General features: G+C 33.0%; 2 protein-coding genes across 3 annotated transcripts in view; one reads left to right on the forward strand and one right to left on the reverse strand.

Annotated features, from left to right (window-relative positions):
- The window catches only part of LOC138333400 (GPN-loop GTPase 2-like), a 230606-nt gene extending 210826 nt beyond the window's left edge, over window positions 1-19780 (forward strand). Inside the window, exons 1-4 of one of the 2 annotated variants that reach the window (XM_069281752.1) lie at window positions 10163-10255; window positions 12721-13343; window positions 13695-13793; window positions 19121-19780. In XM_069281752.1, the coding sequence (XP_069137853.1) occupies window positions 12738-13343; window positions 13695-13793; window positions 19121-19333 (918 nt within the window). In that variant the 5' untranslated portion in view covers window positions 10163-10255; window positions 12721-12737 and the 3' untranslated portion in view covers window positions 19334-19780. Of the gene's footprint in view, window positions 1-10162; window positions 10256-12720; window positions 13344-13694; window positions 13794-19120 lie in introns of those variants that run through there. The other variant, XM_069281753.1, reaches the window with a different exon arrangement.
- On the reverse strand, window positions 1344-9981 carry LOC138333398 (COMM domain-containing protein 10-like). Its single transcript, XM_069281751.1, has 8 exons — window positions 9904-9981; window positions 8138-8228; window positions 7919-8029; window positions 7476-7547; window positions 7013-7096; window positions 4513-4623; window positions 3767-3826; window positions 1344-3427 (listed from the first exon to the last, which is right to left on the reverse strand). The coding sequence occupies exons 1-8, from the start codon at window positions 9930-9932 to the stop codon at window positions 3389-3391; spliced, it is 597 nt and encodes a 198-aa protein (XP_069137852.1). The 5' UTR covers window positions 9933-9981; the 3' UTR covers window positions 1344-3388.
- Window positions 19781-20534: the final 754 nt, after the last annotated feature.

A 20534-nucleotide genomic window follows, 5' to 3' on the forward strand; every position in this document is an offset into this window, starting at 1 on the left:
TTTTGTGTTAATTATACATATATATACAAGATTTAACACCAATTGTTCTAATGATGAATGTCATTTATGCTCTGTCGGCGGTGGAGCATCTTTAACTGATATCGTAGGTGATTCGGGTCTTAAAAAGTATATAAAAAAACTACAAGAGACCGTAGCCAATCCAAGATCGTCATTTTTTCTATACTCTTAAAACACACTTGGTTATTTTGTGACAATTGATAACTATATTGTTCTCGTTTCACACCACCTACATATGTATGCATGAGCAAATGGTTAGCTCCACCACCACACAAATTATGGTGACAAATTATGGTGACAAATCCATATACTTATCGTTGCCAACATGAAGAATACGTTCAGCGTTTGTCATTCTTGAAGATAAAAAAAATGTTCTTTTCATGATCCTGGTATAACCTTGGCTATTGGTGTCCCTAGACGCCTGTCCTCATATGACCTTTACTGTTGGCGTCCACTAGACACTTGTCCTCATATGACCTTGACTGTTGGTGTCTTCTAGACATATGTTCTCATATAACTTTGACTGTTGGTGTCCCTTTGACGTCTGTCCTCATATGACCTTGACAGTTGGTGTGTCTTTTAGACACGTGTCCTCATATGACCTTAGCTGTTGGTATCTTCTAGACATATGTCCTTGACTGTTGATGTCCCCAAGACACCTGTCCTCATATGACCCTGGTAGTTTGTGTCCCCTATACACCTGTCCTCATATGACCCTGGTTGTTTGTGTCCCCTATACACCTGTCCTCATATGACCCTGGTTGTTGGTGTCCCCTATACACCTGTCCTCATATGACCCAGGTAGTTGGTGTCCTCTTGTTCTAATGTTACCTTGACTTGGTGTCTCCTTGAAATCTCTCCACATATGACCTTGACAGTTGGTGTCCCTTTGACATGTACACATATGACCTTGACAGTTGGTGTTCCTTTGACATGTCCTCATATGACCTTGACTATTGGTGTCCACTAGACAATGGCCATTGCATTACCATGGAAATTGGTTATTCTCTTTACACCCGCTGTCATAAGACCTTGCCTCAAGATGATGAGACAATCTTAGGTCTAAAACTGTCTTACATTTAGACTTAGCCAATCACAGATGACATTACAAAAAGTTATGTCAGTTTTGATTGGCTAAGACTATTTCATGATTCTGGGGTCAGGTGGGTATGGTCATGGACCATTTAAATACCTGTCCTAAAATGACACCAAATATCCTTGTCCTTGTTCTTATATGACATGTAACACATCAAACAAATTCATCTTGGTTTCATCCTTAAACTTTTATACATTGTGAAAAGACAAATAACTGATTTCTAAAACAATTATCTTATTATTTTTATTAGGCCAAAACATTTTCATTTACACAATTAGCTATGTATACCGATATTGCTAGTCTGAAAATACCCTTGAAAATCCTAGCAACTTTTATTGAAGAAATATTTGTTTTATTTCTTTTAAGTTGCATGACTCATTTGCCAACTAAACAGAAAGTTTTGGAAAAATATTGCACTTTTATTACTTGTTAGGGAGAAATCTTCTTATCAGCAAACAAAATGCCTTAATACATGCGATTCACTTTAATGGTTCAATCAGATACAGAGTCAAGGGGAAGTACAAATGAAGCTCTCACAAAATGTTAATTATATAATTATTAATTCCAATGATAAGTCAACCATTTATCTATATATGTGTATCTATATACATGTACATGTAGTCGCACCCATCACTGTGCTAAGCACCTACTTGTGTATTCTGTCGTTGCATATTACAGAGTAACCTCCCTTGTATAAGTGTCCATTGTGATGTCATTATTTTGCAAACAGAATTCACATCATTTTCTCTAAGATATGTGACATTACTCTCGCAAAGACAAGACGTCAAAATCAATTCCTATCCACAAGGACAGACAAGTCTGTAATATCAAAATACAGAATATTCATCGATCCAAGAAAGACCATTTAATAAAACAGACATACAATTAGGTATTACCAAAAATGCCATGTGTATAATCTCATTTTTGTTTTGTTTCTAATTTAAAATAATGACTATGACATATAAATCTTTGGTTCAGGAACAGTCTGATTTAGATGATAGTGTTCATGAGGTGATAATTAAATAGAATGCAATCACTCAAACATATGATATGGGACGTGATATTACTGTATTATCATGGATAGATACATTTGTGTATGTACATTATAGTCACAGTCTCACTACTGTCTCAATTAGACCAACATTTCGTAGTAATTTGGCACATCAATAATACAATGGATGATGTTTGATATAAGTTCTGTAGTCTACATTATCACTCAAAATACAGATGTTTCCAGTCTCATGTCATGTGTCAACAGTCAAAACTATTTCCCTGAGGACCAGCCTGAGGAACTGTTTCCAGCGCCTAAAGGTAGAGGGAAACAGTTTCTTGAGCTGGTCCATGCATGAAACAATAAAGGAAAAGAGTTTTGATAGTTGACTGAAACCCCATGAAGTAACTGTTATAATACATTGTACTGTATTTGTTACATGATTTTGATATCAAAGGTATGGATGATTTGAATGAAAAAAAACATAGATATATTGCAGCATATTTTATGCCAATTCAACAGTTCAACAAACCAATACACTGTTGCTATGTCAACAGAACAAATGTGTTAAAATGATTATGAATGAAAGGATTTTGATAATTACACTGAAAGTTGAAATTCACATAAAAAGCATCTACAATAGAATTTACATTCCATATATGGACCCTTTTCTAGACTTGAAATTTGTTTCTCACAATGGTGTGAGGATTTGAGAATTTTTCCCCTTAATTATATCTTTTGTTACAGTTAACTTAAAATCTTTCTAATACAATCCATTGATCCATATGAGCTTACGTACATATTTGGAAGTTTAATTTTTGTGCACCATGCCTTGAAAAATTGAGTTTTTCCCCTTTCATAAGATACAACAAAAAAGAACCTAAATATAAGAAGAGTTTACATCTAGACTGACAACAGGATATATACAATATAATGTTGTTGTATAACATGCACTGCTAGTGAACAGAATGTGTCTTGACTTGCTGCCAGAGTTTATCAACATATTCTGTTAAATCGAGGTGTGTCATATATCCTTAAACTTATAACTTTATCAATCAGTCAAGTTAATCATCCATAACTTCTTTACATTTGTCTCACAGTTGATCCCAACTGTCCTAACACTAGTGTTGATCTCCTCTCTTTGGTCAGCTCTCACTGATGTAGCTCGTCCTTATCAGCTTAATTAATCTTCTAACTGACCATCACTGGTCAGCCGATCACTGACCCACTGTCTTGTACAAACCCCCTATCACAGTAGTAATTGGAATCTCCTTATATGGTCATCAACTTAAACTGTCCAGTTGTTTCTGTACTGTCTCCAGCTGTGTGATAAGAAAACAATACTTATATAACAAAGGAAGCTTGGTCAATTTAAACTGTTTATTATTTACTTTTACATACTATTCAATTTTTGTAATTTAGTTAAATACCAAATTATTATTTCAGAAATAGTGTTCTATGATGCTGCGTGCTTATATGCACTTACATTTGCACATTTGTCCTAAACCCTGATAATTGTATCAACCGTTGGACACAATCATCCTATAAGTGTAGAGAATGGGCCTGTTAATTACTGGTGTATAGAATTAGGAAATGTTACTTGCTAAATTACCATATATTGGTCAAAACGTGCCATATGTTTAGCCAGTGAAAAGACAAACCTGGTTGTAGAATTTATAAAGTTCTTCGTGTGTAAACTCCATCCTGATCTTTTCCTTTGTCTGAAAATACACAAAAATGTGAACTTTCAAATACTTGTAATATAATTTGTTTAGGAGGCAAGTTATGGAAATGTCCTAGGCTTTTGTGCTTTGATACCATTATTGTGCTTTGATATCGTTATCATGAAATATTTTTTTAACATCATTACCATGTCAAAACAACATATCCTAATTTGTATTTGGTGATGACGTTCTATCAAGTTTTACCCTGCATTAATGTGATATATGAGTAATCCAATCTATACAGAATACCATTCTCGATATTCCAGGGGTTACTTTCACTGCATGGTGTTATGTCCACCCTTCAACTATGCCATAGCAAAACTGAAGGCTCTGTGTGCAAAAATAGATCAGTAGGTAGTTGGGGTCTTTGATGTATATCAAAAGAATCGAACAATGGTACACAGTATGCCTTTTAAATTGAGCGTTGCACTCTGTAAATCTTCAAGGAAGTCTCTGTAGGTCTGCAGTGATTGGTAAGTTTGTTTTTCTCCTCAAACTTCTTCAGTTTTGGTATGACATAGTCCAGGGGTGCATATGACGATAGTGACAGTAACCACTGGAGTATCAAGGAGGACAGAATACATACGACACATTGATCTTTCAAACTCATGTTATCCACATAGAATTTTACATCAGATAAAATAAACTTCATCCTTTGAAATTTTATTGTCTTTTTTACTTACTTCTGTATTTTCATTTTTAACACCTAATTCAAACATGGCGTTTGGCATCTTCATCTTGAGTTGTGTAGACTGGGCCATTTGGAGGTTGAGACGCCAGTTTATATCTTCTAGCTGTAAGAAATTTTTATAAAGTTAGAAAATGCTGTAACATTTCATAATTACTTTGGCATTAACTGTTATCATTTTCCAAAATTATTTCCATATATAACTTGTATAAAGCAGATGTTATCGGATCACCATATTGAGCTGGTATAGACAGGTTTCTGGAATATCCTGGGTTTTGTTACTTTTACTCAAAAGGAAAATCCCATATAATTCAGCCAGAGTAGACAGGGATCGTAATTCGACAAGTGTTAGTTTTGACCGGTTATACTGTATTCCGTCTTTGCATATTACAGAGTTAGCTCCCTTGCGAGTAGGTATTGATTGTTACGTCATTATTTTGCCGAAACATATTACTTTACGCTCGCAAACACATGATGTCACAATCAATACCTACCCGCAAGTGCAGATAACTCTGTAATATGCAAATTTGGAATAGGCAAGTAAGCAGATAGCTGAAAATCCTAAAAATAGGGGTTTTTTTTGTGAGTTTGTCCTCAATAAAATCATGTGCTTTGTCAGGTTATTCAGTACAAATTTTCTCTCTATATATAGGTATATATATACAGGCCCGCTGAATATGATAATCACATAGTGCACAGCAAATATCACCTTCAGGTTAACCTATCAATTATCATCAAGTTTGAAAAAGATGACAAAAATATATTATGCGTGTAACGCGGATGCACACAGTTTGCAAACAAAATTTCTTTCATACCCCAATGAAATTAAAAAATAGTGACTTCAATGCTTAAATGTATATATTGTAAATTGTAAAAATATTAGTATATGCAGTTATTTTATGTTAAGAATAAAGAATAAAGACATGGTAAAAAACACTACAGATCTAGTATATCATGACTAAGTACGTTACTCAATATAACATTAATTCACAATCGATTGTAATGTAATCTATCAAACAACCACTATCTGAACCAGTACACTAACACCATGTCAAATCCTGTATTGATAATAGGAGTCCTTTACTATACATTAATCACCGTTCACTTGTCGGGTTTTTACCTATACTAATGAGTACACTGTTATTACTAATTATGTGACTTTGTCATGTTTGATTGATCGTTATGCACTAATTAACCTACATGAAATTTCCCTCATTATAAGGAATACCAGCCCCACCAATCAGGATATACACAGATGGATGGACTGACTGTGTCTGCATGTACGTCTTATGTAAATATGATATTGATATTGGAAACAATGATTAATATAGGAGACAAGGAAATGACAATGTTCTTCACTAGGTTAATGTTACAGTCATTGTATGCTACTGTAACTATATAATGTCGTATTATCTTGTATTATTTGATGATGTATTACATAATATGTTGTGATTTATTGTTTTATATTTACATTTACTTGTCACTTCTATTATATAAACTAACCAAGGCAAAGTGAAGTATATGAGGGTATAACTGACACCCAAAACGTGACCATTGGGACGTCACTATAATGTTGACATGGTGACGTCAACTGATGGCTGTTCCATCTCTTGGATTAAATCGTCGTTGGTAAACGGTTTTCCTAGTCTAGCTTAAACAATTTTAATGCAGAGACCCCAAAATGAGTTGATAATGTAAATATAAGCATTAAACTATCTTCCTATGGCATCTATGGTCTATATAGATGTCATAGGAAGACAGTTTGATGCTTAAATAACAATAGACATTACGTCACAACTATTGACTGATCTCTCATTCTTGTGACATATTACGCAATTCAGGAAGTAGTGTGTTGTTATTTTTGTTTCATTTGATCAGTCGCCTCGCAGTCGTCTCACAGTCGCCCCATCTGTCACAACACTGAGGAAGGTTACACAGTATACATTGTATTTTATACAGGTATATATGTATTCAGGTAATCCCTTCCATAGGTAAATTAGAGCATTAGCATACGGTGACAATTAACATAAGATCCTATTTTTAGACATTCTGGGACCTTGTACTGAGTCACTTTTATATCTGTCAAAATCCTATGATTTATTAGTGGTTTGTTTCTTAATTTCAATAATGCATTTAAAATGTACAATACATCTCTTTTTAAGTTCCTCTTATCATCTTCCAATGATCCTCTTTAGCTAACACTTATTTTGTGATGGGAAAAGGGAGGCAACTCTGATTCCAATTTTATCAGAGATACTAATGTACAAGATGTGCATTGTATAAAAACATTATAGTTCCACAATATTTGGTGTTCTATTAACAACTATTGTTCTACTTTACCTGTTTAGAGTTGTGCATCTTGTACAGGTATATACTGCTTTAATTAGACAGAAGTATACGGGTACTGCTATACAGCTACAACCAGCCCTATGTACCTGTTTAGGATGGAGTGTCTTACTTTTAGTACCTGTACAGGTACTTGTTGTTTTATTTACCTGTTTAGGATTAAGTGTCCTCTGTCGCAGCCTCTGGACCACCTCTCTCCCACTGCTTGTCCAAGCTTCCACAACTGTTTTCACCTTAAACATTAAGAAATTATAACATTTTTATGTATAAATTTTCTTCCTTGTCAGTTCTCTTATTTATTATTAAGATTTATCCTCATTAAGAACCTTATAACTATAATGAGTTTATGTCATAAAGTTAAAACTCAAAATGCCTTGTGTAAATACCATGCAATTCAGAAAACCTATATATACAGTTGCGTGTAAGCTAAGCTTGACACCTAGTGCACTAGTACAAGTGCACTATATGTAGAACGATGTAGATTATAGTTATCTCCCCTTATTAGTCCCGTACATCACTCAATATAAACAGAAGTATAAACAACAATGTACATTATAATTACTTCCTCTTGTGAATCATGTACATTATGAAGTATAAACACAATATACCTACCTTATCCTCATCCATGTCCAGCTGCTGTAACTGCTGTGTAAACACTGCTGGTTTAGCGGAATGGTAGGCAGCCTGATCAATACACAAACAAATGATCTTACTTTGTGAGGTGTCATCTTATGAAAATTAAGGTGTTGACATGTTTTTGTCTTCTGTTAAAATATTCATGAATGACTTTGTTGTACATTTTCTTAACCAACCCCAGAAAGAAAATAAACTCTTTGATTAATAGCAAAGAAGGGTTAAAGTAATTGGTGAATCTGCTTAAAAAGTACAGAATAAGTTATATTTTAAGTCAACTTTCATTCTTACTAAACTTTGATGTTCATTATATGGTTTATATAATCAATATAATAGACCTTATATGAATATACAAAATTTAGAAAGTGGACATTATAAAGTTTAAACATTGAATTGGTCATTAGATTAAATTGTCAGATTACCTGTTGTAAGAAAAATTCTAGGGTTTGCAGTACAAGTTCAAGGTCACCAGCTGTGAGTCCAAGGGCATCCTGTAACTTAGCTTCTTCATCCTCACTGAACGTTCTGTCGTCCTGAAAATGTCATTACACAGATATAGAGAACATTGAATAATGAATATTCTGTCATTCTTAAAATGTACAAGTTTTCATAAGGTTCTGAGATGAAGCATTAATACTTACTTTCAAATGGAGTTTTTGTGTGATTCTTGTCAGTAGAAGTGGAAACTTTGATGGTTCTAACGCATTAATGGATGCAACAGCTCTCTTGATACTGTAAAGGACAAACTTATCAGTGTATACACAATTGGTTATGTTGAGAATTCCTGTGACATAACATTAACAGCAATTCAAAGTAGGGACAAGCAGTAGATATGTGAGGAGCTGTCTCACTAATCAGTGGACCCCATGTATGTTAGATAGACAGTGGGGCAATGCATGGTCACTCATCCAATAGTAAACCGCGGTGGTACACTCAACAATACCTAACTACACTACACACAAGTGAAACTTGATCACACGTCTTGACAGCCAAAAACCTAACTGTGTTGGAATTTGTGGCTGAAATGCCCATATCCTTGAATCGATCGATCACACTATATAAACCTCCATTACCAACAAGCTTTCCATGGATTCTGAGCGAGTCTGGCATCCTCAGCACACACAACTCTAGTCTGTAATGTTATTGTTACAGCTGTGCCTCCATATGAGTAAATCCCCCGATCTAGTCACCAACCAGTCTAAGGAACATTGTGCTGTACATGATGTTTGAGGCCATACTACAGTATACTGTACCAATGAATTTGAACTCAGTGTAGACGACAACCAAATGCGCATACAATGTGCAGAAGTGATCAGATCTTAGAGTACAACACAACACAGCGGTCATCTTTGTTGTTGTTGTTTATACGATTCATAGACATGACCCTCGATACTAGACTATGTATGCCCATATCCATGAATCATGTTTTGTCACACTGGAAGCAAACATTTATTTCCTGCATGTCACATGGGGAAATTTTTTTTGTCTCTACTAAAAGTCGAAATACATTTTAAAACATACGCACATATCTAACCTTGATAAGAGCTCATTCCAGTACCCCTTGGACTTTGAAATCGTGTCCCAAGGGAAAAGTCTCGCGCCTCCATGCAGGCATCCATGTTTTAATTCTCGTTATCAGCATGACGAGATTTTATTATTTTTTTCTGTAGGCAAAACGTATCACCAGGATACACTTTGAAATTACTGTAAGTAGTTTTAGACAACTACACAAGGATAAGAACGACACAATAATTGTACTGGTCAAAATGATATACTGTCTCTGTGTTTCAAGCGCAAGGCACCGTCAGGCGTGACGTCAGGAAGCTTGGTGCTAAAGATGACGCCACATATATTCCCGCACATTTTTGATACATGGCATGTTGGCAAGTTTTCCGCATGAGAGAAACAAGATCGAAAACAAAATTGAAATAATCCAGTTAAATATTTCTTTCTGATCTGTATATGGCGACTGCTAGACACAAATATTGAAGAATAGCATTTACTAAAAATCAATGATCGGACTACAAATTAAAACAGTTTTAATCTTATTCTGAGGTTATAATCCTAACTATATTTACATTTTTTTTATAAGTAGCTGCACTCTTCTGAGGCATTGCCTTAAATTCATATTATGTCTACTATGGTGTTATGACAATAAGTCAAACTCCTTTCATCAGTACTCTTCAACTTTGTAAAGTAAAACGAAATTAACGTACACCACCGCTAGTCTAGGCTACAGACAGACAGAGAGAACAAACAAGGGGGCGTGTCTCAATGATGAGTTTAGGATGTGGACACATTCTTTTTGAATTAATTTTGAATAAGATATGATTTAGTCCTTTTGCCACTTCCCACAAAGAATGATGTGAAACCAAATAACAAAATTAACGCATATAATGACACTTACGCCGGTGTTGCCGTAAACAACAGAGCCATCTTCGAGTCTTGTGGTTATTATTTACAAGCGTCTTGATGATCTCGATTTTATTTTTCATTAACATAAGCTTACATACTTTCTGTAAAAATACGAATAATACGTTTACTACTATTAAATTTCCTTCGCATTGCATTTACACAAATATTTGCATTAATGTTTTTTCTCTTATTTGGTTAAAAGGTAAGATTTAGATCGACAAGTATTTATTTTTGGTGATCATAAGGGGCACCAAATATTTTGGATCATATAAACGTTTGAATTGTGATTCAATAATAAAACGTGCAAGATGCTCTCTTATTGAAATTGGCAGAAGAAGGTTCTGGTAAGTAGATTAACGAAGTAATTTCATAGTTAGACCTAGTGATTAATATGGTTTTTTTTCGGAATTAGCACTGCTGTGTTGTGAAATTTTGACGCGCGAATCACCCTGTTGCACAAAATGGGAACGACGCATTGTCTACTTTCACTTTGACAATTGAGTGATTGACTACTCAGCTCAGTACTGAACTACACACTGTAATGAACATGCACTGTATAGTGTATATGTTGACAACCACATGTAGTACAGAAAGACGGTTAACTGTAACTGTATCGGGGGTATGTAGATCTAGATATATATAGAAAATTAACATTACACAACAAGGAATAGATAAACTCCTTAAAAACACCAACCCACACAAAGTGACAGGACCAGGCAATATACACGGCAGATTATTAAGACAACTTAGGGACATAATAGCACCCATACTTACCAAACTGTTCACTCACTATCTAAATACAGGCACACTACCAACAGATTGGAAACACGCAAACATTTAGCCCATATACAAAAAAGGCGACAGATACAACCCCACTAACTATAGACCCATATCACTCACCTGTATCACATGCAAACTTATGGAACATATTACAAGCGCCACAATGTCACATCTGGAGAACAACAACATACTATACAACTTACAACACGGCTTCAGATCATCCAGATCATGGGAGACACAACTTGCTACATTCTTACACGACCTCGCAAACAATAATAACAGCAACAAACAGACAGACATCGATCATAATCATGGACTTTACCAAAGCCTTTGACAAAGTCCCACACAGACGCCTACAATGCAAATTAAAATACTGCGGCATAATAGGCAACACACACCACAGACTTTCTCTCACAATGCACCCAAACAGTAGTACTTCAGGGAAAACAATCAAATAAAATACAAATAACTTTAGGAGTCCCTCAAGGAACATGTCTGGGCCCAATTCTGTTTTTCATATACATTAACGATTTCCATTAATACATGCAACACAGCACACTAAGATTTATATTCGCAGACGACATTATTATATACAAAACAATAAACAACAAAGACAACACAATAAAACTACAGAAAGATTTGGACGCAGCAGCACAATGGGAAACAGACTGGCTAATGAAATTTCACCCAGATAAATGCAACATCATCAGTGTTACACCAAAACGCAACAAAATACATCACAACTACACACTCCACAATCAAACACTTGAGCAAGTAAATTCAAGTAAATATTTAGGACTAACACTACAAAAAACCTAAAATGGGACATGCACATAAATAATATCACCGCAAACGCAAACAGATCACTAGAGTTTTTAAAGCGCAACTTAAAAATTAATTCACCACATATAAAAGCACACGCATACAAAGCACTAATCTGACCCAAACTGGAATACTGCTCTTCCATATGGGATCCCCACAACACACACCAAATTCAACAGATAGAAAAAAACACAATGCAGAGCAGCAAGATACGTTCACAACAAATATCACAACACCTGTTCAGTTACAAACACGATACATCAACTCAACTGGCCAACATTATAGACACGACGGCTATACACGAGATTCATAATTTTCTTCAAATAATACACTTGTAATATAGTTGCCGATGAATACGAGACCATACTCATACCAGTATAGACCACAGAACCAGAGACTCCAATCCACACTCCTTCAGACAAATCTATGCTACAAAGGACACATACTATTACAAATATTCATTTTTCCCACAAACATTAATGTAACACAATGGAATCTCCTCCCTGTAGCAGCAGTACAATGCCCTACACTCGAGGACTTCAAGGCACATATTTCAAACGCAGCCCTTGAAGCCCTCACACATTAATTCTGCACACACCTTTTATCTATATACTAAAAAAATCATAAATTTAATCCCTTCACACCTTGCATCCCTACAAATCACAGTAAGCTGTCAAGTACCAGAGACAAACAAAATTCATGAAGGCATTCAAGACCTCCATACGGAAGATGCGCCAATAATCAGCACTTTCTCTCATCCGTTGAATAAAAACCTCTTTAGTGATCTACAGTGTAAAGATACAGATACAATAGTACGTACTTTAATATGCATCTTGATACAAATCTACAGACTCAACTACATGCATATGTATGTACATTTTTACAGGGACAAACAACAAACCTTTACAAAAGCATCTGAATAATGAACCTATACATGTTTACTTGAAGTTAAGACAAATGTTTTCCCACTATTCCCAATATTACATTAAATACAGCCTCTCAGTCATCTGACGGAGCACTGCCAGACGGATTTGAACCCAACACATGATAGAAATTCTGCTAATTGAGCTTTCTATAAATTTCCATTTTAGGAGCCTGGGTTCTTCAACACTTTCTTTGCAGCTACATTTATGTACATATGCAAGGTATTCAGCTTTCACTCATTCAAATTCTTATTCATTTTAGGTAATGTTTCCCTCTTTTACAGATTAAAAATCCTTAACAATGTTTGGCCAGGTGGTAATTGGTCCACCAGGATCAGGAAAGACAACCTACTGTCTAGGTATGTCTGAGTTTCTTACCTCCCTTGGCAGAGAGGTCGCTGTCATCAACCTGGACCCAGCCAATGAGCACCTTCCTTACAAATGTGATTTGGATATCGCAGACTTGGTGAAGCTTGAGGATGTGATGGAATTTGTAAAACTCGGACCTAATGGTGGACTGGTGTATTGTATGGAGTACCTAGAGAAAAATATGGACTGGCTTAAACAGGAGTTAGAAAAACTGGGAAAGAAATACCTGTTGTTTGATCTGCCTGGACAGGTAGAACTCTATACACACCACAACTCAGTGAGAAACATTGTGGCCCAGCTACAGAAGTGGGACTATAGACTGGTGGCTGTCCATCTCGTGGACTCACATTATTGTAGTGATGCGTCCAAATTTATATCTGTCCTGTTAACCTCTTTGTCCACTATGTTACAGCTAGAACTGCCTCATGTCAATGTTTTATCCAAGTGTGATCTCATAGAATCTTATGGCAAGCTTTCCTTTAACCTTGATTTCTACACGGAAGTTCTCGATCTGTCTTATTTACTTGAACAGTTTAAGGTAAGCATTGATGGATCTGTAAATAAATGAAATATAACATAGAGATATCTGCATACAGACATGATATTTGGAACAATTACTATTTAAACTTTTTAATCTTTTGTTATAAAGAGACCTATATGAAGGCATAATCTAAAATTAAATATGTTTCCTTTATTTTACACTAAAGGACAAGCAAATTTAATATGTTGCCTTTATTCTAAAAAACTGATTCTAAAAAAAAATTATTTGTCACTGTATAAAACTTTGGTCTACCTCAGAGTTATTTGATTAGTTCATGAAGCTAATGTTATGAATGACTCAGTTATTCAGGTCATTAAGCTTGAATCATTTGTATAATTTGTTTTACAGGAGGATGAACAATTCAATAAATACAAGAAACTGAATGCAGCACTGGTGGATATTATAGAGGAATACAGTCTCGTCTCCTTCAGTACACTTAACGTACAGGTAAGGTACTCAGTGAAAAGTCATGTACACTTAATGTACAGGTAAGTTGTGTACACTCAATGTACAGGTAAGTCATGTACACTCAATGTACAGGTAAGTCATGTACACTCAATGTACAGGTAAGTCATGTACACTCAATGTACAGGTAAGTTGTGTACACTCAATGTACAGGTAAGTCATGTACACTCAATGTACAGGTAAGTCATGTATACTCAATGTACAGGTAAGTCATGTACACTCTATGTACAGGTATGTTGTGTACACTCAATGTACAGGTAAGTCATGTACACTCAATGTACAGGTAAGTCATGTACACTCAATGTACAGGTAAGTCATGTACACTCAATGAACAGGTAAGTTGTGTACACTCAATGTACAGGTAAGTCATGTACACTCAATGTACAGGTAAGTTGTGTATACCTCATGTACAGGTAAGTCATGTGATTATTGTACACTTAATGTACAGGTAAATCATATACACTCAATGTACAGGTAAGTTGTGTATACCTCATGTACAGGTAAGTCATGTGATTATTGTACACTTAATGTACAGGTAAATCATATACACTCAATGTACAGGTAAGTCATGTACACTCAATGTACAGGTAAGTTGTGTATATCTCATGTACAGGTAAGTCATGTGATTATTGTACACTTAATGTACAGGTAAATCATATACACTCAATGTACAGGTAAGTCATGTATACTCAATGTAAAGGTAAGTCATGTACACTCAATGTACATGTAAGTCATGTATACTCAATGTACAGGTAAGTCATGTACACTCAATGTACAGGTAAGTTTTGTATACCTCATGTACAGGTAAGTCATGTGATTATTGTACACTTAATGTACAATTAAATCTTATACACTCAATGTACAGGTAAGTCATGTACATGTAATGTACAGTGAACAATACTATACATATTGATGGTACGGTGGACCTCTTTTTCAAATTCAGTTGACCATATTGTCGTTGTAATATTGTGACAATAAAAGGCAATTTTGATAAAACATTCTATAACCAGGAAAAAATCTACCAAACATTCAGTTCGGTTTATCATTTGTGTTTATTAACTTAATTCTGTCAATTCGTATTCTTAGTTATGAAAACGCATTTCTAATCCATCTAGGTGACACAGATGCTTTAAATACTCCTTTTGATTGAAATGCTCTTACTTGAATAATGTTTTTGAATGAATTTTGTTTGGAAGTTCCTATTTCTATAATGAAAACAGTAGGGTGAGATGTAAAACGATACAGCGATAACATGTTTGCGTTTCAATATTCGATACACTGCTGAAAACTGATGCGTATCGGTATATTGATCCAGCCCTAATGTACATGTACAGGTACGTCATGTACATGTACACTCAATGCACAAGTAAATAATGTATAATAAAAATAATATAATGTACAGATAGGTGGCATAAACTCAATATACAGGTAATATGCAGCTAAAGCTCAGCTTAGTTATTTGAATCTCATATCTATACATATTAATATGTCATGATATACAGGTAAATAGAGTAAATGTTTTGTAAAGGTTATTAATATGTCATGATATACAGGTAAATAGAGTAAATGTTTTGTAAAGGTTATTAATATGTCATGATATACAGGTAAATAGAGTAAATGTTTTGTAAAGGTTATTAATATGTCATGATATACAGGTAAATAGAGTAAATGTTTTGTAAAGGTTATTAATATGTCATGATATACAGGTAAATAGAGTAAATGTTTTGTAAAGGTTATTAAAATGTCACGATATACAGGTAAATAGAGTAAATGTTTTGTAAAGGTTATTAATAGGTCATGATATACAGGTAAATAGAGTAAATGTTTTATAAAGGTTATTAATATGTCAGATATACAGGTAAATAGAGTAAATGTTTTGTAAAGGTTATTAATATGCCATGATATACAGGTAAATAGAGTAAATGTTTTGTAAAGGTTATTAATATGTCATGATATACAGGTAAATAGAGTAAATGTTTTGTAAAGGTTATTAATATGTCATGATATACAGGTAAATAGAGTAAATGTTTTGTAAAGGTTATTAATATGTCATGATATACAGGTAAATAGAGTAAATGTTTTGTAAAGGTTATTAATATGTCAGATATACAGGTGAATAGAGTAAATGTTTTGTAAAGGTTATTAATATGTCATGATATACAGGTAAATAGAGTAAATGTTTTGTAAAGGTTATTAATATGTCAGATATACAGGTAAATAGAGTAAATGTTTTGTAAAGGTTATTAATATGTCATGATATACAGGTAAATAGAGTAAATGTTTTGTAAAGGTTATTAATATGTCATGATATACAGGTAAATAGAGTAAATGTTTTGTAAAGGTTATTAATATGTCATGATATACAGGTAAATAGAGTAAATGTTTTGTAAAGGTTATTAATATGTCAGATATACAGGTAAATAGAGTAAATGTTTTGTAAAGGTTATTAATATGTCATGATATACAGGTAAATAGAGTAAATGTTTTGTAAAGGTTATTAATATGTCATGATATACAGGTAAATAGAGTAAATGTTTTGTAAAGGTTATTAATATGCCATGATATACAGGTAAATAGAGTAAATGTTTTGTAAAGGTTATTAATATGTCATGATATACAGGTAAATAGAGTAAATGTTTTGTAAAGGTTATTAATATGTCATGATATACAGGTAAATAGAGTAAATGTTTTGTAAAGGTTATTAATATGTCAGATATACAGGTAAATAGAGTAAATGTTTTGTAAAGGTTATTAATATGTCATGATATACAGGTAAATAGAGTAAATGTTTTGTAAAGGTTATTAATATGTCAGATATACAGGTAAATAGAGTAAATGTTTTGTAAAGGTTATTAATATGTCAGATATACAGGTAAATAGAGTAAATGTTTTGTAAAGGTTATTAATATGTCATGATATACAGGTAAATAGAGTAAATGTTTTGTAAAGGTTATTAATATGTCAGATATACAGGTAAATAGAGTAAATGTTTTGTAAAGGTTATTAATATGTCATGATATACAGGTAAATAGAGTAAATGTTTTGTAAAGGTTATTAATATGTCATGATATACAGGTAAATAGAGTAAATGTTTTGTAAAGGTTATTAATATGTCATGATATACAGGTAAATAGAGTAAATGTTTTGTAAAGGTTATTAATATGTCATGATATACAGGTAAATAGAGTAAATGTTTTGTAAAGGTTATTAATATGTCAGATATACAGGTAAATAGAGTAAATGTTTTGTAAAGGTTATTAATATGTCATGATATACAGGTAAATAGAGTAAATGTTTTGTAAAGGTTATTAATATGTCAGATATACAGGTAAATAGAGTAAATGTTTTGTAAAGGTTATTAATATGTCATGATATACAGGTAAATAGAGTAAATGTTTTGTAAAGGTTATTAATATGTCAGATATACAGGTAAATAGAGTAAATGTTTTGTAAAGGTTATTAATATGTCATGATATACAGGTAAATAGAGTAAATGTTTTGTAAAGGTTATTAATATGTCATGATATACAGGTAAATAGAGTAAATGTTTTGTAAAGGTTATTAATATGTCATGTTATACAGGTAAATAGAGTAAATGTTTTGTAAAGGTTATTAATATGTCATGATATACAGGTAAATACAGTAAATGTTTTGTAAAGGTTGTTAATATGTCATGAAATACAGGTAAATAGAGTAAATGTTTTATAAAGGTTATTAATATGTCATGATATACAGTGAAATAGAGTAAATGTTTTGTAAAGGTTATTAATATGTCATGATATACAGGTAAATAGAGTAAATGTTTTGTAAAGGTTATTAATATGTCATGATATACAGGTAAATAGAGTAAATGTTTTGTAAAGGTTATTAATATGTCACGATATACAGGTAAAATAGAGTAAATGTTTTGTAAAGGTTATTAATATGTCATGATATACAGGTAAATAGAGTAAATGTTTTGTAAAGGTTATTAAATGTCATGATATACAGGTAAATAGAGTAAATGTTTTGTAAAGGTTATTAATATGTCATGATATACAGGTAAATAGAGTAAATGTTTTGTAAAGGTTATTAATATGTCAGATATACAGGTAAATAGAGTAAATGTTTTGTAAAGGTTATTAATATGTCATGATATACAGGTAAATAGAGTAAATGTTTTGTAAAGGTTATTAATATGTCATGATATACAGGTAAATAGAGTAAATGTTTTGTAAAGGTTATTAATATGTCATGATATACAGGTAAATAGAGTAAATGTTTTGTAAAGGTTATTAATATGTCATGATATACAGGTAAATAGAGTAAATGTTTTGTAAAGGTTATTAATATGTCATGATATACAGGTAAATAGAGTAAATGTTTTGTAAAGGTTATTAATATGTCATGATATACAGGTAAATAGAGTAAATGTTTTGTAAAGGTTATTAATATGTCATGATATACAGGTAAATAGAGTAAATGTTTTGTAAAGGTTATTAATATGTCATGATATACAGGTAAATAGAGTAAATGTTTTGTAAAGGTTATTAATATGTCATGATATACAGGTAAATAGAGTAAATGTTTTGTAAAGGTTATTAATATGTCATGATATACAGGTAAATAGAGTAAATGTTTTGTAAAGGTTATTAATATGTCATGATATACAGGTAAATAGAGTAAATGTTTTGTAAAGGTTATTAATATGTCATGATATACAGGTAAATAGAGTAAATGTTTTGTAAAGGTTATTAATATGTCATGATATACAGGTAAATAGAGTAAATGTTTTGTAAAGGTTATTAATATGTCATGATATACAGGTAAATAGAGTAAATGTTTTGTAAAGGTTATTAATATGTCATGATATACAGGTAAATAGAGTAAATGTTTTGTAAAGGTTATTAATATGTCATGATATACAGGTAAATAGAGTAAATGTTTTGTAAGGGTTATTAATATGTCATGATATACAGGTAAATAGAGTAAATGTTTTGTAAAGGTTAAGTAAATGAATTAATAAACTAACATACAGGTACACTTACTACATGTACATCTAAATTTACCATTTCTTCATGTAAAAACAACTTGGATTGATTGTGTTTGTTACGCCACTGCAGTGGAATGTGGAGGAGGGGCCATATATTACAATATACAATATAAATAATGTCTTTTCTGTCCTGTTACATCCGGTCTGGATTTTGTATGATGGCAGAGTTATTTATATCTCACAGATATTTCTAACTTTTCATACCTGAAAGGAGAAAAATGTAAATGGCACATAAAAGTTTACAGAAAGTTAATTCCTATATTTTTTATGTTGCCAGGAGAAAGAGAGCATGCTACGAGTGATGAAGGTTGTAGATAAAGCTAACGGCTACGTGTTTGGTGACCTTGAGGATCGTAACCTCCAATCACTCATGTCCTGTGCCATTGGTGCTGAGTTTGAATACGAAAAGATCAAAGACGTTCGTGAAAAATATATGGACATGTCTAGTGAGCCAACAGATGTATCAGATGAGGAAATGGCACCATCATAAAACACTGTGTGTTTGTGTTGGGTTCAATATATGTCTTCTGGATGGTATACAATATACCATTCATAGAAGGATCAACTGTAGTCGTCTAATAATGCATCACGACTACAGCTAATATGTACTTTCCAACCAATCAACAGTTTTAGTCTAACAGTATCAAATTCATAAAGCCGCATGTAGATTCACCTGTGTTTTATAGTTTTATCAAAAACATTTTATTCATCAGCTAACTGATTTTATACCATCATGATGTTATTTAAATGTTTGACATTACACAAACAGAAGGTATTGACACAGGCAAAGATATCTGGTGTAAACTTCAATATACAGGTGATTTGGTGTCTCAGAATGTTTTACTGTAAATTGATATTACAAAATCATTCATGTAAACTTGTTTTGTTGATGAATATTGTTTTGTAAATGCTCAATAAAATGTACTGTTATGTAGAATTGTGTTTGAAACAGTTTTGGAGTTATTCCCCTTCTCACAGTAAAATACATGTGAGGTATACATGTTAGGAGAAAGCTTTCAAGTATTGTTCTTTTCTGATAAATGACCTTAACTTCCATTCAAGGTCATATGGCAATAAAGAGTAATAAAGGCCTGAAATGTTCAACAACTGGCCATGATACCTGGTATTGTGTCTACAAATGCTTGGTCAAAGGACTACAATGCTGCCAGAATATATCACATACACAAATGTATATAAAATAGTAAAAAAAATACCCTTCTTCATAACTAACCAAAAGGCTTAATGACTCAACAATGTGTCTTTAACATGGCAATTCTGCTCAAGTTATTGTCCTTGACCTTTATCCACTGGGTTCAAATCAGCAGAACTATTTTCAGGACTTTGTCTGGATACCTGTTATAAGATCTATAGTCAAGTTGTAAAATTTATATTGATGTACAAGTATGTTCAGTAGATATTGTGTCAGCAATGCTAGCACTTTAGGACTTAGTTTATCGATATGCATATATTAACTACTGTACGAAAAATCAACTTGATAGGATGGCCAAATCACTTGTTTGGAAGACTAACCTTTTGAAAAAATGTCATTGTTAAGATGCACATGTAAAACACATGGTAAATTACTAAGCTTAGTCTGGTCATTGTAAGTAATTCAAATAATTAACGATTGGAATTCACCTTGGTTGGACTCCAAAGAAGGGCCGCTTTAAAACTGTTGAGAATGGACAAGG

The sequence above is a fragment of the Argopecten irradians genome, chromosome 10, assembly GCF_041381155.1.
Source record: "Argopecten irradians isolate NY chromosome 10, Ai_NY, whole genome shotgun sequence".
Taxonomy (NCBI): domain Eukaryota; kingdom Metazoa; phylum Mollusca; class Bivalvia; order Pectinida; family Pectinidae; genus Argopecten; species Argopecten irradians.